The following is a 25,610-nucleotide window of genomic DNA, read 5'->3' as shown; positions in this document are numbered from 1 at the left end:
TTCCTTCAAGATAAAGCTATCAGGTCTTATGGATACAAAATCCACAATGCTCATAACCAAGATARATGCACTGATACTTCTTGGATGTCTCAATTCATACTACTGCAGTGTCTCAGCTCTCATTTCAAAATTACAAAGGAAAAGGAAGTACCAAAATAAAACTGTGCCATGGTTTACTGCTAAAACCCAGTTAGAAGGAAAAAAAACTTTTTAAGTATTAACCAGACATTTTTTTTTTCCTGAGAAGTTCTCTAGAGCTTCTCTAAAAAGCCATCTGAGACATTTCTGGGTCCCAGATCTCTCCTCCTTAAGTGCTGACCAGGAACACTGTTTTTGGAAGGGGKATCTGTCCACTGCAAAATAATTGGCACAAAAATGTTTCCAACAGCACTGCTAACAGATGATGAATTGTAATTTTTTTCTTACATTTTGGATTTGCCTGCCCTGTCCCTTGACTGCCACAGAGAAAGCTGGTCAGCTGCCATAATAAACATGCAAAAAAAAAACAGAAAAAAAATAAGACTCTAGGGTGAAAAACATTAAAATAATAGAGACAGTTTATCCACTGCTGCACATTGTTGTAATTCATTTAGAATGAAGCATCTCAGCTGCTTGTCCTTGAACAGCCCTGGGGAAAATCTCAGCAACCTGACATATTTAAATGTTTTTTTCTAGTCATTGAATCTTTTTCTCACCGAATTTTAACCGAATGCATCCAAATCAGCAAAGTAAAACACTGTCCACCACAGACTATATCCCCCAGCATATGACCACATCTCCCTTTCCTTTTTTCCCCCCCSCCTCAGTCTACCAGCTGAACCCAGTGCTATTGAAACAGCAGTGACATGAATGGCACCCAGCCTTCAGTTAATCTCCACCAACTTCTAGCAGTCACACTGTAAGAACTGTCAAGTGAAACACTTGGAAAAAAATGATCAAAAAGCTTCAAAATTGATTATTATCACACAGCTTCAGTTTGGCTGCTTGGGCAGTTAAATGGTCATTCAGTGCTTCATTCTTTGGCCAAATGCTTCTCAAATAAATCAAGGTTATGCAATTAAAAAAGATGACAGCAGCAGACTAGAATTAGAGTTTCCATGCAGCCCATCAGTGGAGTCAGATACTTTTAGACTGCTGAAGAATTATTTTAAGTACTTCTAAATTTCTCCTTGCAATTCTATATCAGCAAATGCTCCTTTTTAAAGTTACGTCAAGTATTAACCCTGTCCCCAAAACACATCACTCTTGCGCTGTCTTTCCACCTGATTTTGGTGCATTCTCCTTCAGTCCTCCAATTTCTTTCAAAGGCTATTTCCTGTGAATGTTACCTGAAATAATGATCAAAATGATCCAGAACGAACTCTGGTTCGTTCGAACCCTGGCCACGGACACAAAATTTTTAGCCTCTCATAACTTCATGCACATTTGAGTCAAAGTCCTTTCTTTTTTATTCTTTCTTTTTCTTTTTTTTTTAATGTCACAAACATCTTTTAAGTGGTAGGGAGAGATCATAGTTTTAAAGACAAAGTTAGCAATTTAAACATCCTATTTACTGTTGAACAAAAAAAGGGAGGTCTGTCTCATAAACAGAGAAAGGAAACTTTTTTAAACTCAATGCATTAAGTCTTTCCAGGCAAAAATAGCTTTTTTTAAGAAAAAATTCACTACTAATGTAGGTCATCTTTCCTTGTTACAGGACAGAGGAAAAAGCACTTAGGCTTCTTGTTTCTGAATAAGAGAAGCTTTTACTTTATAAAAMAGTGCAGGTTTAGCCACAGCTTTTGCACTAATAACCTTCCAGATATAAGCTCATGGCTGGACAACCTTCAGTCTACAAACAGACAACAGTAGTGCCATATATATAAAATTAACACAGTTCCAGTTAATTTTACTATTAAGAGCCCAGTGGGGAACAGTGAAAAAAAACAAGACAGCACTGCTGCCACCAAGTTGTATGTGACATTTTGGGAAAGTTACTGAATGAGCTGGTCTGTACATTGTTACAAGCCTGCGTTTAACAAAATTCTGTGGCTTCAGTGATGGGGAAAGGCATCTAACCGCAGCTTCAGCGAACGGGGCATTCTCTTCATCTGCGGGACACCACCAGGAACAGCTCCTGCAGGCACTGCCACACCAACAAGCAGAAAAAGAGTTCCTCGTACAAATCCGGAGGTTAAGCCTTCATGGCCTTATAGTTCCAGATCTCCTTGCTAAAATGGCCAACTAACGCAAGACCTAATGGAAAAACGTGCAAAATGGTAGCAGAACCAGAGAGCAAAATTCTTAATATGCAGTGTCCACCATACCACTCATTTATCAAATTGGGGGAAAAAAAAATCTAAGTGAAAACAGCTTGAAGAACAGAAGAATAAATGTTGTATTTGCAGATCCACTCAGATGACTGGTAAACAAAACCATTTCCATCAAGAGTTTATAAACATAACCCATTGCTATTTGACTTCAATCTCACAGAACACTGCTTTTACAAAATCTAAATGTGTAGAAAAAAATAAATCAGAGTTGATCTGCTTTCCCTCTCATCCTGAGAGCAGGTCTGAGGAGTTCATTAATGTGTTTCTTAATGAAATTCTTCTTCCTGCCTTTTCTATTCATTCTACTCTCACTTAAGACATTAGAAACGTATGTAAATATTCTATCATTTTTTCCTGTGCATCACAAATATGTAAAACKTTACAGTCAGAGATACTTAACTATTGGTCCAAAATACAATTTGCAGACACTTCATTGCGAGGTAGTAGTAATGAGTTCAGCTAATGCCAAAGAAGAGAAAAGTAGGGAAACATCTTACGTAAACGAATACCTTTGCATAGATTTTATTGCTTCAACAATATGTGGAACCTTCGAGTTAAAACAGCCAAAATACTCAAGAAAGAGAATACAATTCTTTGTGAAGCACACCCATGCACTTCARCGTCTGGCTAACTAGTTAATTTTCATTTCCTTCAGTTCACTTACCTTTGGAAAGAGAAAGACATGGAGAAAAGAGATACATGACAATAGCAGCAGCAATAAAGCCAATAAATAAAAAGTATCTCCTTCGCTTTGAACATGGTATGACAGCTTCTCATGAAAAAAGAAAGAGTGCTTCAAAATGTCTTGGGATGCAAAACATGAGTTTTTAAATGGCACTTCATTTGCATATTTTCATGGTCCCGCACATGTAATTCTATTTATTGAAATGAATCCTCCCACTCAAACTTATCTCAGAGCCCTATGAAAGAAGTTCATAATCCTCTGAAGCGATATTTTATTAATCAGGAACGAAGAAGGGCAGAAACTGCCCAAGAAGGAACAGCAGGGCGTTTTGGGAGCGGCATCACCAAGGGATGAGCCCACGGTGGGAGAGTGCTGGGATTTCCGCAGCTGCAAAAAACGCTGCGCCGGGCCCCAGCACAGGCTACTCCTTCCGTGACTACGATGGCATCGCACGTCGCAGTTTCTGTGCCAGAGTCCAGTTCTCCAGATGCACTGGAATATACTGCATGGACCCTGACCGGAGCAGATGCATTCATGACCTTAAGACTCCAGTCAGATTCCATCACTGACAGTTCTCTGATCCATTCTAGCATTTAATCAGTTGCTGCAAGCAGTTATTCCAGGTTTGTTACCCTACAAGAAATAACCACTTAATAATGCAACACACAGTTGGCCAGCAGAAACATCTTTTTAAACCCTATAAAAAGCACCAGCATTTCACGCAGAGAAGAAAGTACTACTTTTTTTTTTTTACACTTCTAGAAAAGGATGACTGTCTCTGTAGTGGCAAAATCAAGACAACATAAAAAGCAATTATTTATTTTGAAGTGAGTTTTTAACTTTTAACTGCACATGTTACATACCTACAGTTCATACCTGTTGCAACATGGAAAGAGTAGATGCTGGAGATAGATAAAGACAGACTTCCACCATGTTCTGTTATTTAATTYGGAAGTAGTCAAATAGGTCCCTTTAACAAGTTTTTTCACTTATTTCTTACTATGTTGAGAAAAGAGAGATTAACAAAGAAAAGTACAGGCAACTGAAGCCATTCAGAACAACACGGGAAATAAGCAGCAGTGTTTAAGGAGAAAACTACTTTGTTTGGAGGTGCAGGGTTCTGCCTTCCAGTTTCCAAAATTCTGTGGGAACCGTCTGGGYGACTGCAGCTTTGGGGGATTAGTTACAAAAGGGTGTTTGGAAAACTGTATTTGTACRTTAATATTTTGTGAATGTCTGGCAGTGCGTTTTACCCATTGTGTTGGTCATAACGAGTCTGCTTACAGAGTTCRCTGATAGGAGGTTAATTATGCATCGTTAATAAACCAATAAACCACCAAAATCAATCCTGATTTGTTGCAAACTATGTGAACTAAGCAGTTTTTCCCTGTGCGAATAGCAATGGAAGAAATAAGGATTCAGAATGACGCAGGAGAAAGGGAAACGTGAAGAATGAACTGTGGGTAGAAAAGTGGAATAAGACACTTGAGAGACTGAGAAAATTGGAAAAGGAAAAAAGCAAAACCAAGGGGGGAAAAAAACCCAAACAAAGTAAATTCGTGCCCACCTGGCATAACTACAACTATCATAACCTGGAACGCTCATGCTGCAGCGCGTCACTAGCGCAACCATCACATTTCCTAATGGTTAACCCACGTTGGCATCCAGCACTCTGTTCCAAACCACGGCACGCAGCGCTGCCAGGTACATATACAGTACTTTAAGATATCACCTGATATAGAAACTTGGAATCGAGAAGGAAGATYGGTTAAATTAGTTAAAGAAGCATAGGTACTTAGTCCCACCACAACAAATTTAGAAAGAGATTTTGGATTTGGTGAACGCCTGCCAGCCATTCTCAAACAGCCTTGCTGTTGCAGGTCTCAAATATGCCCATCCTACAGCAGCAGGAAACAAGTGTTGGACACGTGCACATGCCAGACACATCACGGGAGCCACCCGTTTTGCATCCTGGTCACAAACAACAGCCCGGTCTACTGCAGAGCTACTTTCATTTCTAGAAATTGCTGCTGCAAAATAGGAGGCAGTAACAGGTTTTAACACTGCCTTTTGAACTCTACAACTTCTCCACTGCTATTTTCTCTAGAGTTTTTTCTCTTTTCCTTAACTGAACAATCCCATGGTTAAAAAACGCTTCAGGCAGGAAGAGAACACTCAYGTTTAGCATTTGGTCCAAAACAACATGCAAGAGTAAATCAACAAACCCACTGAAAATATTCCAAGACCRTAACTTGAAATGCTGATAACAACAAATATACAAAGAATGACATGAGAAAGACATGGGGGCAGGGACGACTTTTTCTCAAAATGTGAGACACTATATAAGCGCTACTGCTAGAACAGCATAATCTTACCCTCCAGCTGAACTCTCCCTTTTTATCTCTCTGTTCTAAAACCGTACTGGTTGCTTTGCTAAAAATATACTTTGAAGTTGTCATAGTTGTTGGTCCTGGCTCATCTTTTTTCTGCCTCTGAGTGCAGCTACAGGAATGGATCACTGCAATTAGACTCCAGTGGCTCCAAGAGACAGTTTATTCTTTTAGTTACAGAAAGGAACATACAACAAAATGAGCCAGGGAGGAAAGAAAACAAAACAAGACAACTGACTCCGAACAGGGAGAAAACTGCAAAAAAGATRGCTATAGGCTTACTGCCGAAATCTCTCACTGCAAAGAGGTGCAATACACTGGCGCTAAGATCTGTTTTTAAAAGAGCAGAGAGAGATTCGCCTGCGCAAAATGCAAGCAAGAGTTAATGCCGTGCATGCACTATTTGAATGATTTGTAAGGTAGGCAATATTCTGTATTAGACCAACCAATACAGCTAGGAAAAATWCAGAAGATTATTTGTTCATCTTAGTTATCTCAAAGGCATGTAAATATTAGAGAAATAAAGAAATAGTTATTTGAGGGTCTATCTACTATGTCATATACATTACCCTATTTGTAGCTTTTAACACCACCTAAGCTGAATCTTTAACCTCAGCTGAAGCCTTTAAATATTACTGGAAGACAAAAATTGAGAAAACCCAACAAACTACGAAGTGTCCAAGAACCCTCCCTGTAGGTGAATCACCCCCACCTGATTCTGAAAACAGGTTTCYGCCACTTGTATATCAGCTTTACTCATGTGCAGACAGTGACAGAAATCCACCTGGGAAGTCCTCTGAGCATTAACTTTATGTGATTTTACACAAACATCCTAGATCATTAATCATTCACATACATCTAACAACTGCCAAAGATGAACCTACAGTCCCCAGCTTTATTCCAAAATTCACGTGACACCTACAGCAAAGGTCAGTGGCACCAGCTTGGCTTAAGAGCACCTATGTGCGTCAYACTTCAGCAGTGCAACTTGCTTGCTATTGCATGAAAAGGTGCTTGCGGGTATTTTAGATGGTCCCCACTCAAGGGAACCTGACAAAGGTACAAACATAAAACTAGAAAGACCTCCTGGTTCACAGCATTTAATTTCTATTTTTGCAAGAAACATGTCAGACAGAATTGTTCAGAAGCTTACCTAGATCTATCCCAAAATCAGTTTTATCCTATAGTCAGTGTTCTTGGCAATGCTACTCGATTCTCCCTCCCATTTCTCCCCTCATCACCAATTTGGACTCATTTTCACAGCAAAACTCTGGGTATCTGCCACGAGTGGAAGCTCRTGGAGCTCTGCCTAGAGCAGAAGCTCCTAATGTAAAGTTTGGGGCTTTTTTAATGATTCTAATGATGGCCATAAGCCAGTAGCATTTAAAAAGAGAACAAGGCTGCTAAGCACTGAAGGTAGCAGGCAATTCAGATTTTTCTGAGTGTCTTGTGGCAGCTGCAGATTCATATTACACTTACTAATAACAGTAATTGACTTTTGAGATTAGATTTTCTTGCTTGCTTATAAGATTTATGATGAATAACCATAAAAATTCAAAATTTAACCCAGTAACTGCTGACCAAAATAGCAGATCAGGCTGACAAAATTTAGCTACAGAGATAAAAATGTACCATCAGGTAATGCAGGTCATTTCCTTGACAATACGGGACTGGTGCCTGAGGAACAGTCCTCAGAGTATGGCTCAAACTGGTTCTAACCTCAAACAGTAAAGTTTGTCAACTCTTCTCCATGCTGAGAGATTTTCCTCAGGAACAAACATTTCTTTTTCTTCAGTCCAGATCCTCATCTCTGTGTTTTCACACTAAGACTCCTTGTTACAGTTCCCATAAACTCCTAAACAGTTCTTTCTTATTGGTATTTTCAGCCCTTACTTAGTCAAAGCCTAAATATTAGCTTTTTCTACCATTTCAATGACATGACAGTTTTCCACAGTCTTCTCTCTAAGAAGATTTGATGTGCCAAATTTTTTGGCTAATAAGTCACATAAGTTTGTATTCTTTGCTGGTGCCAGAAGGTATCAAGGTGTCAACAAACAATTCCTSTTTTGATACAGTCTGCAGAAGGTGAACTTTCAGACCCTGGATTATCAGGACGATGAGCCAAAGGGCCCCTGGGACACAGTAAACAGTAMATGGAAGCCAGGAAGGCAATCAACAGTGGCTGGATTTCAAGGGAAAGTGACAGGCATTTAAAATCAATTGATATTTTCTGTCACTGTTTGCTTGGAGTGCTCTCCTATTTTTTCTTTTCTCTCTTTTTTTTTTGTTTTTGCATTTTTCCTTTCTTGCTGCAGTAGCCTCACATCGCTCACAGACAGAAGCGAGGATGCTCACTTCTGCAGAAGCCTTTGTGTATTGATAGTATTGATAATATCTGCTCCCACGAAAAGGGGGCTAGGAGATCAAACTGCATTGCAAACAGTCCTCTGCCTACCACTCTRCCAGGGATAATCCCTGCCAAAACAAAACCAGCATCTTCTCCATATGCGGCCAGACCAATTAAAAGAAAACAATGTTCCTCCTTATTACTCGCAGAGCAGTACTTGAACGACAATGCGTTTTCCAGAGCACAATTAGATTTGTCATTGGATATCAATATGCCACACAACAAGGTAAGTGGCMGCAGGCCCTCACTGCAGTGCTGCCCATAACCATCTCACCATCTTAGAGCTCAGGGCTACATACTGAGACGCGTGGAGAGATGAAAGAAAGCACAAATACTCCAAGTGGGATGCAGCTCACTTAATAATAGGKGTCCACCACAGGATGTGACTACCTGATAGCTAGATGTCAAGGCATGCATTATAGCCCATGGAAGCCTGGTCAGTATAGCTCCTGCAGCTGACCATGCAAGGTTAGGTAAATCACACCCTGAACACTACCAACCTTAACGGGTATATCTGCCCTCGCTAATTCACATATAGACACATCAAGTCCAGTAACTGCAATCATGTCTTTGCAAACAAGAATCTTTTCTTTTTGAGGGAAATTACTTTTCTAAGTGGGTAATCAAAAGCCACCTTATCCAGTCAAAGATGTGTTTTTAAGTTATTTGTCTTCCAGAACAGTAGGACGTCGAGCTTTTTTTCCTCTTACTTTGGGGACCAAGAGTTACATCTCACAATTCTTGTTGTACAGACCAGGAAATATACCTTTTCTTTTACTACAAAACAGCTAACATCAACTGACACCATACGGTATGCTGGCAGACTGTGTGTTTTATATTTCAGTGAGTCCAGTGTTTTCCTCATTCATTACTGGTAATCAAGCCATTTGAAAGAAAATGAGAGGAGCTGCAGAGATAAATACTGATTTGGAGASAGGAGACATAATCAAAAGAATAGAATTTTTTCTCAGATTTTACATACAAATTTCTCAGCTCTGGAGAACATAATAATTGATGTATAATATATATAACTAACATTAAACACTAAATGAGGCTCAGAAAGTCAATCAGTAGTAGAAATAAACTGACTGAAGAGCAGCTGATACTAAGCCTTCATAAATGCAACAAAAACACTCAACAGTAACAAAACTGACAGACATGCATTAACTTAATACAGAAATTCCAGTATTATTGAATGATGCATTGGGCATGCTATTCTAAAAGGTAACTATGTATTCTTTCAGATGACTATGTTCATAAGGGTTGGCAACACCAACATTTGAGGAAAATCAGTAAGGAGAGATGAAGCAAATGGCATGAGCATGTTCCCCATTAATCCTGCAAAACTCACAAAGGTTATTCTAAAGTGATGATAATGAAACAGTAACAGCAAAGTAATGAAAAAATCCTTAAGTACAAATGCCAGGAGATGAACAAAAAACAAGGCATATTCAAATAGAAAATAAGGTTACCAAAACAGATAAGTGACCTCTGCAGAACCACAACTTTAACACCCCAATTCTAGATGACACAAACAGAAACTTCTTTTATGTCCGATATCAGGTTCAATCTGCTAGTACTGGACCTCTCAGGGCACAGGGTCCAAAAAGATAAGCCTGACTAACCTACTACTGCTACCTCTAAATTAGCAGCCAAAGTGTGTTCATAACACATTCAAAACAAACAAGCCTACACATTACCCAGAAAGTTTTATCATGTTAACAATTCCAGGTTCTAAATCAAACATGCAACAACTAAACCAAAAGCGTATTATCAAAAAGCAACACTTTAAGGAACTCATGCTCTATATGACACCTAAATTATTTTCTCAGTATATGAAAGTCATCAGGATTGCAATCACGCAAGCAGAAAATGGTATCATGGTTTACATTTTAACACATTTTACTTATTTATAGCTATTTTGTAAGGTGTAAAAATGACTAAAAATATATATCTTGCCCAGGATTTTACTACATAAGGAAAATCTGATTTGAGCTAGCATTCTAGTTGTCATAGTAGAATTAACAAAATGGTAGCTTATTTGAGCTAGGCAAGAAGTTTTTTTCTTGTCAGAACTATACAGCACTTTTGCATCCTACATAAGGAATGTTTCATGAGTTAAGTAAAAAATATTCACATGATTTTATTAAATTATAAAGAGACTGAATTTCCTAGATAATAGAATTACCTACTCCAGGGTAAAACAATGCCTTAACAAATGGGTTAAAAGATTCCAATACTACTGCCAAAATACTTTAGAATTAAACATTTTATCATGGTATAAGGTTCTGTTATTTAATTAGAACAATATAATATCGAATAATAACAACTACCTGCAAAGAAACAATGCTTTACGCTTAGTGTGATAAAGCCTGTAAAGTATGTACAATTATTTTCATCAGTCTTAGTAAATTTGAAAGGTAACTAAGAAAAAGCTGCATTACAACTGTCCACAACGCTTTATAAATTTCAAGTTATACCATTCTTAGTCTGACATCAAATATTTTATATTAGCAGGCTTAAATGCTTCCACTAAACAGAAAAAAAAAATCTTGCAAGCCTTCAAATGTTAGAGTAAAATTTCTACTTTCCTGAAAAATATTTCAACTGCCTATTGAAATAGACTAAAAGATACCTTTGACTCCCCCAGGAGTGATGCTTCCTTTTACAAGCAGAAGACAAAATACTAACAGCTTTTCATAAACAGATCCAAATCCCTACCTTTCTGTAGACAATCATATTTGGAGAACTCTCCTCTGGGTCAGCAGTTTCCACGTTACTTTGATCACCGGATGCCTGGGCCATGTTCACCTCTCGCTGCTCAGCCTGCAAGGATGGGAGTAGAGTAGAAATCAGTGTCACTCCAGGCTGCAGACGAGTGTGGCAAGGCACAACTAACGCAGACAAACAGAAGAGGAAGATAGGGAGGAAACCACGCTCTGGACTTTATCTGATGCGGGATTTTATTGCATACATGGGAAAGATACCTCAATTTTTGTCTGATTGTAAAATGCTTGGATCTTACTTCTCTAAAGCATGATGCTCAAAGAGTGAGAAACACTTAGTTGTGTATGATTGTGGTTTGAGTACACAAACACACRCTTCTCCTCCCCTTTCAAACGAAAGCCAGACTAATACTCTGCACACTTTCTTTCCTCATTCTAAGGCACAAATGGCTCAGATCTTTATGGGAGTTTTTTATGTGCTAGACACAGAAGCCAAAAGAGGAGAAACAGCTTGCTTTAATAGTGAGTTAAATCTCAATGAAACCAGCAGGTGCAACAGGTTGTCATGTACATTGCCATTTGCACCAAAGGTAGATAGAAGCCTACTCCGAATTATGAACTGAACTATGAATGTGGATGCAGGTTCGCACTGGGCACTGTTTTGAATGTCCAGTGTTTCATTTCCTCTGAGGGAGGAAACAAGTTACACCTTAGATTAGATGTTGTGGAGTCATGTCATATAGCCAAAGAAGTGCCACAGACTCTAACAGACCCTAGTATTAGAGCTGTTTGAGAAACAGAATTTCRTCTACTTTTAAAGTATTGAAATTTTGCATCTCAAAATATTGTATTAAAATTTGAGATCCCCAAAAAGTCAAAATATGTTCACACAGAGAGATGCATTATCTACAGACACATTCCTAAAAAACCATTTGACTTCCAACCACTTTCCTTATTCAAGGAAGAAAGAAGAGGCTTTTCTATTTCTTTCTTCATTCGCTTTTCACTTTCCTGCAGGAGACCAAGTGCCTTAGCGTAATATACATATATTGTTTATAACTATGAGTATAATATAGCCCCAAATCATTCTAGCTGTCAGTTATCATCTCCCAAGGACCAGACAAGCACCAGAACTGGACAAGGGTATCACATCCCAGCTCTGTCTTCTCCCAGTAGCGAAAATGCCACTGTGACWTTGCATCCTCCAAAGAAGCTGGAAGCAGCTGAGATACCTCTTTATGCGAAATCAAGACATAACAGAGGGACCAAGGATGAATAACTGATGTCAACTGATGTCCAGATTCCTTCATTTCTCTCTTTGATAAAGCATATATGCACATACATGAATATACACACAAATGCGTAAACACATAGGTTTTGTAATTCAGTAATACAATTCCAGCTYAAATCAAACATTACCTAGACCATTTTTCAAAGGGATGTTCAGATCAATTTAGACACAATATTTTATATTTAAAGGTCATCAAATAATTTTAATTTCAATTAACATTTTTCTAAATTATTCTCATGTCTTTCTGGAAGCCCAAACATTGCACCGTTGTGCAAAGTCATGAGCTAAAAAGGAAACGGACTAATTTCTCTAAGCAAAAGGATCAGATACAAAAATTTAAAATAGCACAAATGGTGAAGGGTAAAGCACTTTAGAATTACAGCATATTGAATGATTTAAGMAGAAGTGCATTTTCACAGCACTTCTGAGTAAAACTTTCTGATACAAGGCAGAGCTGAGAGTGTATTTCAAGTCATCCAACTTTCAGCTTTACCTGTAGTACATAAGATCATGTTTACCCCAACACATTACATCTCAGATTTTGTTTTCCTTTTATATATATAAAATTAATATTTAATTAAGAATGGCCCTTTAAAGAAAAATTTCCAATTTCCAGTCAAAACGCCTCCTGCAGCATTACTCAGCTGTGCCCCGCGCTCGTTTCATTATTCGCTTTGAATGTTCACATTTACAACTTGTTCCGTTGTTGTTACGCTCTGTAAACTCACTTGATCTTCCCTGATACTTCAGGATTTCTCCCATAGCATATCCTGAAGCTTTTCATCTACCCCAGTGCAACAACACAAAAACATCTTGTACCATACACAAGAGCGGTTTTCACACAGCTGATGGTGAATCAAGGGAAGCACAGACTACCTCCAAATATTTACAAATGGTAATTAATAAAAATGATCCTGTTCAGAAGACAGGGAAATCACCTTCAGCCTGGGCTGGAGACAAGGCCTGTGCATAGGCCAGAGGTCCACCCATGAGAAGGGTCAGGCACGGACCTCCTTGGGCAGAGCAGGGCCTCAGTGGTGCCCAGGGACTCTCAGGGAATTATCAGGGCTTTGACAGTTTCCAAAGTTGCTTTCATTTCCTTTAGATTGCTTCTTTTATGCACAAAGTCCTTTATTAGATTTTTTTTTTCCTTGCTAGAATATGAAAAAAAMCACACAGAGAAAACGAGAGAGAAAACCTGGGCATGCTCCTGGTTCTTCAAGATGAAAAGCACAGCAGTGCTGGGTCCGTATGAAGTCCCACTACATCTGTGCTTTTTATCGTATTCAGAAACGCACGCCGAACGACGCGAGGCGCCGGCGACGCTGACTGCCTCTCTGCACTCCTGCCGTGCTAAAGACTGSGTTCAGGCCAGTTCTCAGATATCCCCGCTACTAGCCTGGAGACTGCAGCACTGACTTCACACTCAACGAACGCAGGCTAAAGGCCATTCAGGCAGCAGCAATGCTTCTAATTAAACAGCAGTATCAACATACTTTCAAGCAAGTATCACTTCATCTTTGACTGGGACACGGATCACCAGGGGAAGGAAAGGAGAGCACAGACCCCCGGTGGCAACGATACAGGCTACCCAGTGTGAACAGAAAAGCAAGACTGCCCACATAAAAGTCTTTCACGGTACTATGTTAATATCCTGCACTTGCAACTATGCAGGTCAGATGGGGACTTTCAAGTACTGCTTTATTAACTAAAGGGTTCTGATATTATTTTTTGGCCAGCACAAAAAGTGTGTGTGTGTGKGGGGGTTATTTCCAAGTAAATCCATACATTTCAGTTAGTGTTATTCAATTACTTCTTTCAAGACAATAAGCATCCTCCTTCCCTCCTACTACCAACACAACTTAAAGAAATCTGTTCTTCTGTATGATACTCTGTTCGGTTCTTCCTATGTGACTCAAACATAATTTCTGTGAATGCATCTGAAAAATTACAGGGTGTCCTTTCTAGTTTGTGATGCCCACTTCAGTAGCAATTATAATATTATTACAGAAGATTACAACAGACTTGCAAACCAGAATGGTTGACTGCTTTATTTAAAAGACCTCTAAATTTGTTTAGATATAAGATACAGAAGCCCAACCGATAGTAATTTAGACTACATCATAAAGTCTATGCTTGATAATTCACTGCACTTTGACAAAGTATGCTGCCAAATAAACAAATAACACACTAGGATAGTACACGTGACCATTTAAAATATCTTCCAATTACAGTGGTTGTGTTCCTTAAACACAACCATTTTCCTTGGCTTCTGTGCAACAAGAAAAAAAATCTGACGTTCAAATGCCCAGTGCTCAAGTAGTAGCAGAATACAGTGATATATCTGACATCCAGGTTCAATAAAGATTAGACGTTAATTAATTACACCAAGTATGCGAGAGGCAACAAGAAGAAAAGAAACAAAGCCTTGGCAGAAATTGAACTTGGCATTCATTGTACTGTTTTGGTGGATTAAGTGTTTATTTTTCCCATTCATATATTTTCCCATCCCCTACTATATATCCTAAAAGAGCAGAATTAAAGACAGGATGACTAAAGGAACAGATAACAGCACATGAGCTATTCACTTCTACCTTGTCTGTCTTCATCCAGCCAACATAGATGATGACTCTACCAGAAATATCTTAAGCCATATGATGGTTTATGAGTAGCCAGTTAGTGGTTTCATTACAATCCCTAGTGAACATCTGTCCTAAATTCAAATACCAACATTAAATCTGGCAACCTTCTAGGAAGTCTGTTCAACAGAGCCCCAAGGCTAACTCAGACAGAAAAAATACAACACTTTCCCAGTCTTAACAACTACCCCAGTCAGAGTAGGCTCCCCTTTCTTCCAGACAGAATTTTAAGATATTATTGGTTGACTATATAGTGAAAGTGTAAAGGGGAGGGGGGAGGGGGGAGGAAAAATGTAGCCTGGCACTTAAGAATGCCACAACTAATTGTTCCGAGGAATCCTATTGAAATCTACTCTTTCTACATGATTTTTCCCCCCGCACTGTCAGCCTACTTGCTCAAGATACAAGCAGAAAGTCAACCTTGGACATCCCTGCACAGGTAAAGAGGAGTCTGCCCTCTGAGCCTTTCTAAATGTCTTGTGATGCATTAACCAGAAACGAATCCGACTCATTCTTATGCAGCCTCTTCAGTTCTAGGGGGCTGTAAAGGGTGAAAACAGGTATTTTATTTAGACTTCAGATTTTACAATTTTAAAGTACTCATGCACAGGCTCCAGTTAAGGGCCTGACCAGCTGCCACCAAGACAGTCCTGGCAGCGCCTTACTCCTACAGGCAGTTTACCCCATTATCAGTGGCTAACACATACCAGCACGCTTCCACACACCAGTCTAAATACATATGCAGAACTTTAAAAAATAAATGAAATAAATGGTCCCCAACTTCCACTCTTAGGTTAAGCTATTTTCCCATGGCTACTTTTCTGACAATAGCCATGCTTGCAGTGAACCAAAACCCTCTGCAGCAAAAATGATAAAAATATAAAACTACTTGCTCTAACTGTTYTCTCTGTCACACACAAGGAGCAAAACATCAGTCTTCAACACCTCATGGATAAGATAGCCCCTGAAGCCTTAAACTAAGACATCCAGAAAAATAGAGACACAGACGCTAAAAGAGAAGGTACATTTGACATGTGCTTACAAGTCATTCCACTTTTTCCTGAGAAATATATTCACACTAGACTAGACAGACAGCTGTTAACAATATGCACTGAATCACAGCAAGCTTTATTTCTCGCCAATTTGATCAGGGCTCCTCAAATACATTCCCCCCTACCTCCCCAAAAAGAAGAGAAGCTGTAAAGACATATAGTTCCTGTATATTACAAAAGGATCAATAAACTCTAAACTGGAATGGCCAATATAAAAATAATGGTTCAAAAATCAAAAAAGTTCATTCAGAGCTCACCTCTTTCCAATTTCTCATTCTGAAGCTTAATAACAGAAGTCCAGAGACAACATCCTTGACATTATCTTGCATAAACACTTATGCATTTTCATGCTTCAATACATATTTAATCTCTATGTATATGCAAATTCAGTCATAACAGCTAAGCAGTATATTAATAGCTTTCCATTAATGTTCTAAAACACCTTGACTACCGTAAGAAAAGCCTATTGTAAACAAGACTACTGCAAGAAAGCTATTTCAAAGGCACAAAACTCCATGTGCTTCATAGAAATTATCTCACCTAAGACTCCTTATAAACTGGCCTTTGGAGGAAAGATACAAGGAAAAGAGGCAAAGTTAGGAAAAATTCTGCAAAACCAACTTTTTTTTGAAAATACCACTTAGGTTTAACAAACCAATGCAGTGTGATATTTGGCTTCATAYCTTGTGTTTTAATAAACTATTTGTAAAATTAATACACAAAATTTAAAGCACTGAGCATTTCTAGCATGTTGGAGTTAAAATGAGAAAGCCTGCCCAAGTAATAAGCACAAATTTAAACCAAGAAAACAGAATCTACTACGCGAATCCCCATGTAACTATCAGTCAGCATTGCTCAGTTGAAATACGATTTTGGGTGACAATAAATGGAAATTACCTTTGTCCTATAGAAAATTAACACATTTCAAGAGCTTTGCATTGACATGTAGTGCCAAGGTCAAAACACAAGGGACTTGGAGCTTTAGTATGCAATGAGTGAAAAAATAGTTTCATGGCATTAATATCTAGCTAGCTTCATTCTCATTAGTAAAACACATCTAGACTACAAGCCTGAGAATTCATAGAACTGCATGTCTTGCTGAACTGATAATTTTCTAATTCTCTGCCTGGTTTGCAAGAATATTTAGATCCAGTATATCATGTTATTAAAATGACAGGTGGGAAGAGACAGGAACAAATAATCAGTTAATTTTAATTCAATTAGTCTCCATTAATATTAAATTGATAGTTCACACAGCCACTACCAAATTCTCTCTAGAATTGCTTTGGGAAGAAAATTAGAYCTTTCCACATTCTTCTTCTAGGTAACTATTACTTTATTTAGCTGGAATCTAGGCATGCCAAGCAAGGTGTGTATACTAGAGCTCAACATAGAGCATACTGCGAATATCCCCTCTTGTACCAAAGCAAATACGTCAATCAGAGGACGCTCGGGGCTGACCTGGGCTATGCAGTCTGGTTTTCCCTGGTGTGGCTTAGACATAAGATCACTGAATTCCCCTCTACTCTGCTTTCAAAAGTAATTTTCTAAACCCGTATGACTACTGAAATGACTTCCCAAACAGAAACCAAATGTGAATGATACAATGTCTGCCTGAATCAGCCTGAAACACTGGCACAGAGGTAGGAACTCAGCTCTCCCATCCAGCACCCTCACAGGCAAGGAGAGCAAAAGTTGGGTATCACACCCCGCACTGCTGACCACTGCCCTCTGCAAAACAAGATCCTGCAGGTGCATTCCCCTCCTGAAACAAGTGCTCAGGAGGATGTAAGTGACAGTGAAACAGGGACTGGGGACACATGCGTAGGGAGCCACATCACAACCAGCAGTGACAGGTCACTTGGAGCTCCAGACACCACTGCTGCAGGAAAGGGAGTTTAGCTCCGATCCAAAGTACAGTTCCTGAAGCTTATAAAAATCCTCCCAATAACTATTTTGGTCAAGTTGCAACTGAAGGAAGTTAGTCTGAAAACATTTTCTCAGTGGCCGATTATCCCTGGACTTTCTGCCTCTCCTTGCAAGGTGCATGTGCTGAACATTGCTGTACTATCAACATATTCAGTCTGCTTTTGTTTATAAGGAACAAAGTATAAACATTTCCCGCAAGTGCACTTAATATTAGATGTTTTGCCAAATGACTTCCCCTTTGTTTATGAGAAAGCAGTTTCATTTTATAGTAGGAAAATTCATTGATTCTCGAGAAATCCATTCCTTCTCTTTCTGATGTTCCAGCTCACAGTGATAAAGTACTGGCAGTTCACCACTTTTCTGACCATGCCATGGGGCAGGAGGAAAGAAGAGCACATACCTAGGCATGGAAATGGCAGAGACTCCTTTGCATCTGCACGCCAGAGTGAGAAGAAAAGACCCAGTTCTGGGCCACTCCCTTTTTGGTCTCTTTTAAGGATACTGGGATCCTGATGGAGACTGGGATATCCAATTTCTACTACCCTTACAAACTTTTCCTCAAGGTGAAGTCTCTTACATGTGGGTAACTTTTAAGTGCTTCTTGTGAAAAGCTTGCCTCAAGACATCTTGCTGTGTTCTTAAGGGTATGTTCACATTTCTATACAGCATTGGGCAGAGGGCAAGCTCAGAGCTCCTCATCATCCACACCGCTTAGTTGTTTGCTTGCTCCCTGGCTCTCCTCTGCAGAGCTCCAGTCGTCTGTCTTCAAATTGGTATCTGGGCAAAGGTCTGGGGACCCAGTTCTCTCCTATGATTACTCCCAAGAGTCAGTATGAATAAGCTTATACAAGATTTGGTCCCCTCTATCTTATCCACACATCCAGTAGTGTCCTAATTGGTTCTGCAACCTCAAACACCCTCACATTGCGTCCCAGGTCACGCAATGCATAACCTCATTGTTTGGTAGGTTGCAAGACAATCTCTCTCACATTTTTAAAATGCTATAATTGGGAAAAAGGAAAAAAAAAGGAAAAAAAAAAAAGCATGCAATGATCATTATATCTCCAGGCCACAGAGATACCATGTGGTACCCAGAGGAAACCCCCAGTCAAGTATATGCAGTGTGGACACAGGCATCTATTTCAGAGGGAGCAAGCCCTGGGACACGAGACCATTTAAGTCACGTGACCTCCCACATGCAGACATAGCCTGTAAGTTTAAATCCAGTCCTCTGTGTAACGTAACATGAGCAGCTGGTTTCTACACATTCTCTTCTCCAAACACCGCCTGTCCTCAATTACATATATGCTTCACTAAATGAGGAAAACATTCAACGTGTGGTGGTCTAGACAGAACATTGCTAACCATGAAGCCCCAAGGCCTCAAAACACCTCCAAAAGGGCTCCTCTCCGTGGTCTAGAGCTCTTTTTCTCTACATCYGTGATAAATGTGGTGGTACTCACCTTGTCACATAACTGTATAATGAATGACACTAGCAGTAAGTTTTGAACATGTCAGAACAGGAACAACAGTTCCAGTTATCCCAGCAATGTTACTCACCTGTGACCTGTCTCAGTTACCTGGGAGAAGATCATGCTGCTCCTTGATTACTCACCAGAGATTATGGACTTTCCCCAGGAAGCCACATCCAATCTTGAGCCTACATCTATACAGTATTTTGAAATCTGCAACTATTTTTAGAATGCTGAAAACACTTTCTACAGCCAAATAAATTCCATAAATCAACGGGTTGAAAACAAGTTAGAGTAGCTTTCCCAGCATCTTACACTGATGAGAGCCCATGGTCCCTGACTATGAACTAGTAAGCCTTAAAAAAAAAAAAAAAAAAATTTTTTTGAATGCAAGACCACTACCTGTTTTATCTTCTGTCCACCCATGGTGCGCTGGAACTATTGCTTAAAAAGAAGACTTTTCCCATTTTCAATGTTTTCAATCTATTATTTGTCAGCAGATAAAAAAGGACAACAAGCCAATCAAAATAAAAATGAAATGGGGATGGATGGTAGTGAATATTGATACACAAATTGCTTACTAACAAAGCAGATTTTTCCCTTATGAAATCAATTTTTAGAACGTGTATTTATGTACCAAATTTACTTTTGGTGTAATGGGTCAGAATGATGATACATCACAGAAGAAATTGGCTGTAATATATCCAGCCATCTTCCCAAGAATTCAGAACAAACAGCAAGAGCTCTCAGCAAGACTCTGTGCCAACAGACTATTACCAGGGATAACTAAAGAGAATGTAACAGCAAAGATATGCTGAATGTTTGACTGAAATAAATGTCAGTGTTATATGAACTTAGAAATGCAAAGAGATAGCTACAACCCTACCTTAAATTTCATCTGAACTGGTAATCCCAAACCGCAGTATTTATGAAGTGCTATCTGCCTGCAAGGAGTATCTGCAAAGGAGAGACCTGAAGTTGTATTTTATTGTTTTGCAAAAACGCCARCTTACTAGCCAAAACCACTCCCTGTGGAAAATGAGATGAGTAACTGCTCTGATGATATAGTCTGAGGGTTGACTTCTAATCCTTTCTCCAGTATAAATCCCTCTTTGCAAAGCCATCTCCCTTGCATTGGACAGGGTGTTCTAGGAGCATCCTGCTCTGGAAGCTGGTCCATCAAATACACTGATGAAGAAAATCCAGATTTCATTGTCTGAGTGTGCCTTGTACTTTGTGCACCATGAAAAATATTAATTGCAAATGTAGCAAACTACTTCTGATGGATGGACTACATTTTCTACTTTACACTTAAGAAGAGCTGAAGAAAATTGATTCAAAAAAAAACTGAATGAGAAAAGGCACAAACTAATGGMTGCTCTAATAAGAATTGACAAGAAGATCAAAATATTAAAATAAGAAAATATAGGTCTCAGTACCTGTTAGACTCCAGAATTACTCTATATAAGCTCTCTGTGCCAAATGGAGCTTGCTAAATTTCCTTCCAATACTCTAACGCAAGTTGATAAAACAACCAATCCACCACTGCCTTGATCARTGACTGCACAGTCTCATTTAAAAGATACCAAAGCGTTTAGAGTTCTTGCTGCTTGTTCATTCTCAAAAGGATGGAAAACTGCAAGTACCTTGCAATCAAATAAAATGGGAAGTTTACTACCCAACAGCAGAGATGGTTTTTGAAGATCTGGGACCATGTAATGCCCCTGGTGCAAACGAACAGACCTGGTAGCATTCCACCTACTTCGAGGACACTATACAGTAAACTATGATTTTACACTTGCTGTTTATTTCAGCTGYTTAAAGGCTTTACAGATGCAAATAAAGGGCAAATCACTTCAGCGATTACAATCTGAAAAGCATCTAAGCCACTTCTGAATTAGCTCGCTGAAGTTCACACGCACGTACAGTTCAGCACACTCCACAAAAGCCCCTGCGGTGGTTAGGCTATCCTGAACTCTACACCMCCATAGTTGGACTGCTTTAAATACCAATACATCTGGCGTGCATTATAAAYACTACTAGATTTTACGACTACTGCTATTACACTAGAAATACTCCTAAAAAGACAAATCCATTATTCAAGCTAGTATGCRTCTATGTCAGACTGCGGTTACACTAGTGAAGGCATAATCTATAACTAGTTGCTCATCTGTGGCAGAAGCAAATATTATTTTCTTTCACAAAACATTAAAATAAATCATAAGGGAGTTAAGTGACTTCCCCACACTTACATAATGGATGACAGAACAATAAATTGAATGTACAAAGCCTAACTGTCAAACCATCTAGTTACTATTTGCTCAACACACATATCCCCACAGCACTGCAGGTCTGTATTAATCAGTCTGAGGAGCTTTTAACCACCCTGTGAACCTCTCATCACTGATGCCAGGCTCTGTAAGTACAGTAAAAAAAGAAGAAATATCCCAAATCACTTATTTGTGATTCCCTTCAATTGAGGATTCCTGGCAAAAATATAACATGAATTGCTCTTCACTGCCTAAATACTTCAAGGTCCCCACCACCCCCAGGCTAAGTGAAGTACCTGTGCCTTATTTTCCTGCTGCTGAATGAAGGAACAGCAAGTTGTTTCCAGCACGATAATGCCAAGCTCCTGGGACATCAAAGTGTCAGAACCTTATTGCTCACTGAACTTTTAATCTGCCTCCCTCACTCTCTTTCTCCACACTCTTTGCCATCAACAGAGACATTAAAAAAAATAACCATGGATCTGATGCAATGCAAGCTGGTAGCAGCAGTTTCTCTCAACTCCATGGTCTTTCCAAGTTTGTCAACCAATGAAGAAAATCCAAATTGCTTGCTCCTTTTCACAAAGCACACCTGCAAAAGTCAGTTCGTTCCCTAGTTACCTATTAATCCACCTAGAAATGGTAACTGAATTAATGGAAAACAGTCTTCTCATGATAAAATTGACATAGATTAAGAAATCWTTGTGGATTCCCTAATATTAATATCCTTTAAAGACTTAAAAAGTRGTTACATCATTAAAAGAAAATGGTAATCAAAAGTCTAGAACCCTCCACAATACATCTACTATTACCTCTTTGAAGAGTATAAAGATACACTAGATTTTTCAAGGTGCTTCAGACTGCATGCATTCTAGTTACCTCAAAAACCCGATAACACAGCCACCTCAAGGACACAGCTTGGCTCTACTTCGACAGTACACAGGATCACTACACAGAAGGTTAAGAGATGACGAGTGGAAGCAGAAATTCACAGAAGAAACATTAGAGTATGCAAAATTTAGTTTGGAATATGAACACAGATGATCAACTACACTTAAGTGCTTAAAGATGCAAAAAGGAGTTTTGTAGCCCCAGGAAGTCAGACACGTAACTCCATGGGAACTAAGTGACCAACTTGTCAGGATGCTTCTGAAAACCCAAGAAGGTCCCTGCCACCACCACTARGCACCTAAATGTTTCTGAAACATGCTTTGCCAGGATATCTCCTTTCCCTGGTTAGCTTTCCTCTAACGTGCAGAGAGAGCAACAAGTGTTCAGGACTAAACGTACTACTTACTGCATCTTCAGTGACGACATGTGGCCATAGTATCTATTTTACATCTCATGCGGTACTTCAAACGCACCGAGCTTTCTTATGACGTGCTAGGGACAGCAGTTCAAAGACTGACATGAAGAAACAACACCTTTCCAAATCATCAACAAAATATTCTTCTAGTACCTGTTTCCTTTGTAATTAGGAAACTGTGGTATGAATTGACACTTACAGTAATRCACTCTGCATTATTATATAATATAATAACTGCATATAATAATGCAGGCTGAGACAAGTCTCACRAGGAACTAGAATTATTTCAGTTCTGAAAACTGGATGGACTGTTTGCACTCTAAAACAGTCCAGAGCTGTTCAGTGATGTGGAGCTCTTTGTTCATTTGACCCCACCACCACCACCACCTTCACAGAGCCTAGGTATGTTTGCAGAAAAGCAAGTGGAGAGTCTTTGGTGACRATCACACTGAATCAGACAATGGATTACTCTGGAGAAACTGCATATTTGTAGTGTTGGGCATGGGAGAAAAAGCTCACCCTCACTCTGCTTTCACTGACGGCTCRCTGGTCTGTAAATGCTATTTTTGTTGCACATACAAGTGTAGGGTTTGATGCMGATTTCTGAGTTTAAGCTATCAAGGTTGTCCCAAGACAGAGCCTCCAGGTTAGCTAGCCCCCATTCCTGAAAAGTCAGGGACTCACATTGCTACACATTGTATCAAGGACCATAAAATTTATTCATAATGTTACACCCTTGTGTGCCATTATGAAGACCAAGCTATGACACTGCAAGATTCAGAAGTTTTGCCATGGACAAACACAACATCCTTACATACAGCATCAGGATGGCACACTGCAGCTATTTCATCTTCCTGCTACTCCATTTACAGCAGCATCTTCTCTTTCTCTGCCATCTGCTAGCTTGCTGCAGCCTGCTGGGACAGTATTGCCCTCTCCTTTTCTSCCCTTCTTGGCTGCTGGAAAGGACGATGACAGATCCTGGCATTTCCAACCCATTCACTCAATTTTCCTCCCAGTTGCCTCACAAACACTAAGCAGTGTGGAGAGTTACTCCTGTGAATGAGCAGCGCTCTGCTCACCTTTGTCGTACCTGTGGGATCCACCAGAAATACATGCTAGAAGTTTCTTGTAAGGAGCTAGCAAGAAGATAATAGCTGCTTTAAGAGGATACAAGCTTTCCCCCTATCCTCAGCTGTTATTTTGATTAAAACAGATATCCACACTACCATCATCACAAGAATGACCAGACAGAAAATCAGGGCAAGCAACATCAGCAATGACTATACGCAACTTCTTATTATGCCTTTCATGGTAGTACGAGAAAAACAGAAAAATTTGTCAGATGRGCTAAACAGCACCTTTTAAGCTCCTATTATTGATCAATCTCAGTGTGAGATGTGTAGCAAATAACCATTTCTCTTTCAGTTGTTTCCCATCACTACTACAGTTCAAAATGGAAAAACAAGGGCTATTTCAATTCCACCACACTTGTAACCCGTAAGGAAGGAAACTGGAATGTTTACTATTAATTATTCTATTAGTCTGGTCATCAGAAAAAGCAACAGCTCACCTAAAAATAAAGTCAATATTGGCAGAGTCTAAATAGTTTCTTCAACATTTAACACAGACATTCAGGCAATGAACACTATTATTCTGTGCTTGTAACCAGATGCCCCTGAGTCAATAACTGCTCTTCAACATCTGACCTCTTTTTAAAGTAGATTTACAAGGAAGTATAGAGAAAGCGTTCAATCTGCTGGTGAGAAAGTGTCATGAATCATAGCCACACAGCAAATAATTGCTAGTTCTTTAGATCTGAAAGATTAGGATAAATCTGACATTCAATAAAAATATGAAAGAAATGGATGAAGGAAAATAAATGCAGCTTCTCTCTTSAAAATGAAACCAAACCAACCTTAGAGAATATTTAAGATGACATCAGATGCATTAAACCTCCAAAGCTTTGAATTAGCTCTTTTGCTCTGTTGTTTCATGAGCGATCACAAACAACACCATACCTTCACAAAGTGCTTTTTGCACTCACAGCTCTCCCCACAGAAGCACACAAACAAGCAAAATGCAGCTTCTTTTGGGGTGGTAAGCCACCGATACATAGCACAACATGCCAGCGTGAAGGAGAACTTTACAATATGGTTTTATTTACAAAAGACGGATTTCCCTGCTCTCTCATCCCCACATACTGGCAGCTAGCATAATAAATAAAAGCAACCAAGAGCAATTACGCACGTCCATAACCTTTAATTTCAGGAAAGCGTTGGGAAACGTTACACAGCTCTGTAGTACGTAGGCTGTAAGTGGGATGCAACTCCGGCAAGCCCCTTTGGGCTCAGACTGAGCAAGCCCTGACTTACCGGGCTGTCCTGGTCCCAGCGGCCCTCAGCAAGCTGCTTCGAGCAGGGAGATCAGCCCTGTGCCGAGATGGGGGAGCTCAGAGGCACGGTCCATGCTGAGCTCTTTGAAGCTGCAGTCCTGACTACTGCTGTGCCTGCATGGCACAGGAGGCTGCATATTAGATATATGAAATAAGTAAGTAAGTTCTGTATTTTCCTCAGAGAAAATACTTGAAGCTTTTTGTTGGCCCTGCAACCTATTCCTCTATTTATGCTATCACAGGGAGTTACTAAGGCGATGCTTTTAGTGTCACAGGAGATTAAGGCTCTGGGAGAAGAGTGCCTAGCAGCCTCCCTCTTAAATACCGATCTGTCTTCATGCAAATGCACTTTTTGCAAGGGAATGAAAGTGTACTATTTGCCATGTGCTACCTAAGCAAAACAGTTTCCAAGAAATTTTCCCACGGGGCAGCAGCTCCCTCTCCAAAACCTTTTACCCCTGCGCTTCTTCCTAACTCCCCAGGCCCCCCGGCCCCCCTCAGAAAGGCCCGGCCCGAAGAGCTCCRCACTTGGACGCGGTGACGCCTTGCCCCGCGTGCCTGGGGCGCAGCTGCGCACCCCGCAGCCCCAGGAGCCCCCGGCCGGGCCCCAGGAACAGAGGGCACCGCGCCCCGCGGGGCCTGGCCGGAGCCCAGGCGCCTCCKCGCCCCCTCGCCCCCCGCGCCCGCGGGCCAGGTCCGGCCGCGCTGCAAGGCAAGGGCAGCGCCCCGCGACTTG

At 39.9% G+C, this 25,610-nt stretch overlaps 1 protein-coding gene across 7 annotated transcripts in view; it reads right to left on the bottom strand.

Annotated features, from left to right (window-relative positions):
• Window positions 1-25,001, bottom strand: part of RGS6 (regulator of G protein signaling 6) — a 286,431-nt gene extending 261,430 nt beyond the window's left edge. For 6 of the 7 annotated variants that reach the window (XM_085299821.1, XM_085299818.1, XM_085299812.1 and 3 more), the window contains exons 1-2: window positions 24,855-25,001; window positions 10,516-10,620 (exon numbers count right to left, since the gene is read on the bottom strand). In XM_085299821.1, the coding sequence (XP_085155947.1) occupies window positions 10,516-10,599 (84 nt within the window). In that variant the 5' untranslated portion in view covers window positions 10,600-10,620; window positions 24,855-25,001. Of the gene's footprint in view, window positions 1-10,515; window positions 10,621-13,009; window positions 13,028-24,854 lie in introns of those variants that run through there. The other variant, XM_085299814.1, reaches the window with a different exon arrangement.
• Between the last annotated feature and the right edge of the window lie 609 nt (window positions 25,002-25,610).

Source organism: Rhea americana, unplaced genomic scaffold (assembly GCF_003343005.1).
Source record: "Rhea americana isolate MKP2758 unplaced genomic scaffold, rheAme1 scaffold_155, whole genome shotgun sequence".
NCBI classification, from domain to species: Eukaryota; Metazoa; Chordata; class Aves; order Rheiformes; family Rheidae; genus Rhea; species Rhea americana.
This window is presented reverse-complemented; position numbering and strand designations above follow the sequence as displayed.